Source organism: Micromesistius poutassou (genome assembly GCF_964030765.1).
Source record: "Micromesistius poutassou genome assembly, chromosome: 16".
Classification (NCBI taxonomy): Eukaryota; Metazoa; Chordata; class Actinopteri; order Gadiformes; family Gadidae; genus Micromesistius; species Micromesistius poutassou.
Window position 1 is genome coordinate 15,581,979 of NC_140286.1, and position 4,784 is coordinate 15,586,762.

Here is a 4,784-nt window from a genome sequence, read left to right on the forward strand (position 1 = left end):
GGACGCCTGATGATTGCAGCTGACCGATGAGAGATAAGAAGTGCATTAAACAAATACAAAAGAAGGGTACAAAGGTTTGCTTGAAGAGTGGTTCAATGCTAACCAAGTAGCCTTTGAGGTTTCAGTATTAATTATTATTTGCAGCAGGCAGAGACCTTAAAAACATTGGTGAACCATTTAGGAATCTCAAAATACCAAGCAGGTTGGAAAGAAAAGGAATATTTCACCTCTTATAAATATATTTGTACTCTCTATAAAGATATCGAAAAAGACAAAACATAGCTGTTCATAACATTCTTAAGCTCCTTAATGATACAAGTGTGTGTGTGTGTGTGTGTGTGTGTGTGTGTGTGTGTGTGTGAGCTGACAGTGTACAGCAGTGTGTGTGTGTGTGTGTGTGTGTGTGTGTGTGTGTGTGTGTTAGCTGACAGTGTACAGCAGTGTGTGTGTGTGTGTGTGTGTGTGTGTGTGTGTGTGTGTGTGTGTTAGCTGACAGTGTACAGCAGTGTGTGTGTGTGTGTGTGTGTGTGTGTGTGTGTGTGTGTGTTAGCTGACAGTGTACAGCAGTGTGTGTGTGTGTGTGTGTGTGTTAGCTGACAGTGTACAGCAGTGTGTGTGTGTGTGTGTGTGTGTGTGTGTGTGTGTGTGTGTGTTAGCGTTAGCTGACAGTGTACAGCAGTGTGTGTGTGTGTGTGTGTGTGTGTGTGTGTGTGTGTGTGTGTGTTAGCTGACAGTGTACAGCAGTGTGTGTGTGTGTGTGTGTGTGTTAGCTGACAGTGTACAGCAGTGTGTGTGTGTGTGTGTGTGTGTGTGTGTGTTAGCGTTAGCTGACAGTGTACAGCTCCTCCTTGCTGCCGTGGCAGAGTGTGTACCCACAGACCCGCGGGCTCCAGGCCCAGCCGCGGCTCCAGCCCCAGGCCTCTCGGCTCCGCTGGCGCGGGGGCAGCAGCAGCACCACGCTGAGCGCCACCAGCACGTGCCACGCTGAGTGGGTGTACAGGTAGTTGTCCTCCGTCTCCGCAAAGATGTACACGCACACGCCCACCAGCGCACACAGCAGCCCGGGAACCAGGAACAGCAGCCAGCGGCGCCACGAGGGGGGGTAGCAGTGACGCCGCCGCACGCCCCGGTACACCTGGAGAGAGAGAGAGAGAGAGAGAGAGAGAGAGAGAGACTGAGACCAACACTACACCTGGAGAGAGAGAGAGAGAGAGACACTGAGACCAACGCTAGAGAGAGAGAGAGAGAGACTGAGACCAACACTAGAGAGAGAGAGAGAGAGAGAGAGAGACTGAGACCAACGCTAGAGAGAGAGAGAGAGAGACTGAGACCAACACTAGAGAGAGAGAGAGAGAGAGAGAGAGACTGAGACCAACGCTAGAGAGAGAGAGAGAGAGAGAGAGAGACTGAGACCAACGCTAGAGAGAGAGAGAGAGAGAGAGAGACTGAGACCAACGCTAGAGAGAGAGAGAGAGAGAGAGACTGAGACCAACGCTAGAGAGAGAGAGAGAGACTGAGACCAACGCTAGAGAGAGAGAGAGAGAGACTGAGACCAACACTAGAGAGAGAGAGAGAGAGACTGAGACCAACACTAGAGAGAGAGAGAGAGAGAGAGAGACTAAGACCAACACTACACCTGGAGAGAGAGAGAGAGAGACTGAGACCAACGCTAGAGAGAGAGAGAGAGAGAGAGACTGAGACCAACGCTAGAGAGAGAGAGAGAGAGAGAGACTGAGACCAACACTACACCTGGAGAGAGAGAGAGAGAGAGAGAGAGACTGAGACCAACGCTAGAGAGAGAGAGAGAGAGACTGAGACCAACACTAGAGAGAGAGAGAGAGAGAGAGAGAGACTGAGACCAACGCTAGAGAGAGAGAGAGAGAGAGAGAGAGACTGAGACCAACGCTAGAGAGAGAGAGAGAGAGAGAGAGAGACTGAGACCAACGCTAGAGAGAGAGAGAGAGAGACTGAGACCAACACTAGAGAGAGAGAGAGAGAGAGAGAGAGACTGAGACCAACGCTAGAGAGAGAGAGAGAGAGAGAGAGAGACTGAGACCAACGCTAGAGAGAGAGAGAGAGAGAGAGAGAGACTGAGACCAACGCTAGAGAGAGAGAGAGAGAGAGAGAGACTGAGACCAACGCTAGAGAGAGAGAGAGAGAGAGAGACTGAGACCAACGCTAGAGAGAGAGAGAGAGACTGAGACCAACGCTAGAGAGAGAGAGAGAGAGACTGAGACCAACACTAGAGAGAGAGAGAGAGAGACTGAGACCAACACTAGAGAGAGAGAGAGAGAGAGAGAGACTAAGACCAACACTACACCTGGAGAGAGAGAGAGAGAGACTGAGACCAACGCTAGAGAGAGAGAGAGAGAGAGAGACTGAGACCAACGCTAGAGAGAGAGAGAGAGAGAGAGACTGAGACCAACGCTAGAGAGAGAGAGAGAGAGAGAGAGACTGAGACCAACACTAGAGAGAGAGAGAGAGAGAGAGACTGAGACCAACGCTAGAGAGAGAGAGAGAGACTGAGACCAACACTACACCTGGAGAGAGAGAGAGAGAGAGAGAGAGACTGAGACCAACGCTAGAGAGAGAGAGAGAGAGAGACTAAGACCAACACTAGAGAGAGAGAGAGAGAGAGAGACTGAGACCAACGCTAGAGAGAGAGAGAGAGAGAGACTAAGACCAACACTAGAGAGAGAGAGAGAGAGAGAGACTGAGACCAACGCTAGAGAGAGAGAGAGGCACTGAGACCAACGCTAGAGAGAGAGAGAGAGAGACTGAGACCAACGCTAGAGAGAGAGAGAGAGAGACTGAGACCAACGCTAGAGAGAGAGAGAGAGAGACTGAGACCAACACTAGAGAGAGAGAGAGAGAGACTGAGACCAACGCTACACCTGGAGAGAGAGAGAGACTAAGACCAATGTAGTACTAGTACTTGTACTAGTAGTACTACTGGTACTAGTAGTACTACTAGTACTTTCGGGGTGTGAAGAAACCAGAGGAAAACCGTGGAACCCATTTAAACACAAAAGAGGGACACTACTGCCCCTCTGGGGAGGAGTGGTACTGCACACTACTGCCCCCTCTGGGGAGAAGTGGTACTGCACCTCAACACTACTGCCCCCTCTGGGGAGGAGTGGTACTGCACCTCAACACTACTGCCCCCTCTGGGGAGGAGTGGTACTGCACACTACTGCCCCCTCTGGGGAGGAGTGGTACTGCACCTCAACACTACTGCCCCCTCTGGGGAGGAGTGGTACTGCACCTCAACACTACTGCCCCCTCTGGGGAGGAGTGGTACTGCACACTACTGCCCCCTCTGGGGAGGAGTGGTACTGCACCTCAACACTACTGCCCCCTCTGGGGAGGAGTGGTACTGCACCTCAACACTACTGCCCCCTCTGGGGAGGAGTGGTACTGCAACACTACTGCCCCCTCTGGGGAGGAGTGGTACTGCACCTCAACACTACTGCCCCCTCTGGGGAGGAGTGGTACTGCACACTACTGCCCCCTCTGGGGAGGAGTGGTACTGCACCTCAACACTACTGCCCCCTCTGGGGAGGAGTGGTACTGCACCTCAACACTACTGCCCCCTCTGGGGAGGAGTGGTACTGCACACTACTGCCCCCTCTGGGGAGGAGTGGTACTGCACCTCAACACTACTGCCCCCTCTGGGGAGGAGTGGTACTGCACCTCAACACTACTGCCCCTCTGGGGAGGCGGTGCTGCAGTGCTGAGGGGGAGTGGTCTTGTCTTACCCAGGCGATGACCATGGTGAGGACAGCACAGAGCACCGGGCCCAGCATGTTCCACAGCCCCCTGCGGTCCAACTGCATGGACATGGCTATCAGCAGAGCCCCCAGCACAAACAGAGTCTGCACACACACACACACACACACACACACACATTTGATCATGTTATAATGATGTATTACATGCAATTAATTAATGAGCATTAAGGGTCAGACATTTTGCTGACTGAGGACATTGTGGATCTCGTACATTCTGGCTGGACAACACCGTAACACACCCTAACCCTAACACACCCTAACCCTAACACACCCTAACCCACCCTAACCCTAACACACCCTAACACAAACACACCCTAACCCTAACACACCCTAACCCTAACACACCCTAACCCACCCTAACCCTAACACACACCCTAACCCTAACCCACCCTAACCCTAACACACACCCTAACCCTAACACACCCTAACCCTAACACACCCTAACCCACCCTAACCCTAACACACACCCTAACCCTAACCCACCCTAACCCTAACACACACCCTAACCCTAACACACCCTAACCCTAACACACCCTAACCCACCCTAACCCTAACACACCCTAACCCTAACACACCCTAACCCTAACACACCCTAACCCTAACACACCCTAACCCTAACACACCCTAACCCTAACACACCCTAACCCTAACACACCCTAACCCTAACACACCCTAACCCACCCTAACCCTAACACACCCTAACACACCCTAACCCTAACACACCCTAACCCTAACACACACCCTAACCCTAACACACACCCTAACCCGAACACACACCCTAACCCTAACACACACCCTAACCCGAACACACACCCTAACCACTGACCACTAATACATTGGTAGAATAACACTAAATTATACTGATTCTGGGTGGGAAATTCAGGAGAATATTTAAACAAAATGAATTAAACATAATAAAAACGCTATCCTCTTTTGTTTAACTCTAGTAAATAGTGAAACAAGTATATAACAAGTGTTGCCAGATTGGTCTAT

General features: G+C 51.3%; 1 protein-coding gene across 2 annotated transcripts in view; it reads right to left on the minus strand.

The window, feature by feature from the left end:
• Positions 1–587: 587 nt before the first annotated feature.
• Positions 588–4,784, minus strand: part of pgap6 (post-glycosylphosphatidylinositol attachment to proteins 6) — a 15,350-nt gene continuing 11,153 nt past the window's right edge. For both annotated transcript variants that reach the window (XM_084480636.1, XM_084480635.1), the window contains exons 12-13: positions 3,759–3,875; positions 588–1,135 (exon numbers count right to left, since the gene is read on the minus strand). In XM_084480636.1, the coding sequence (XP_084336762.1) occupies positions 824–1,135; positions 3,759–3,875 (429 nt within the window). In that variant the 3' untranslated portion in view covers positions 588–823. The remainder of the gene's footprint in view (positions 1,136–3,758; positions 3,876–4,784) is intronic.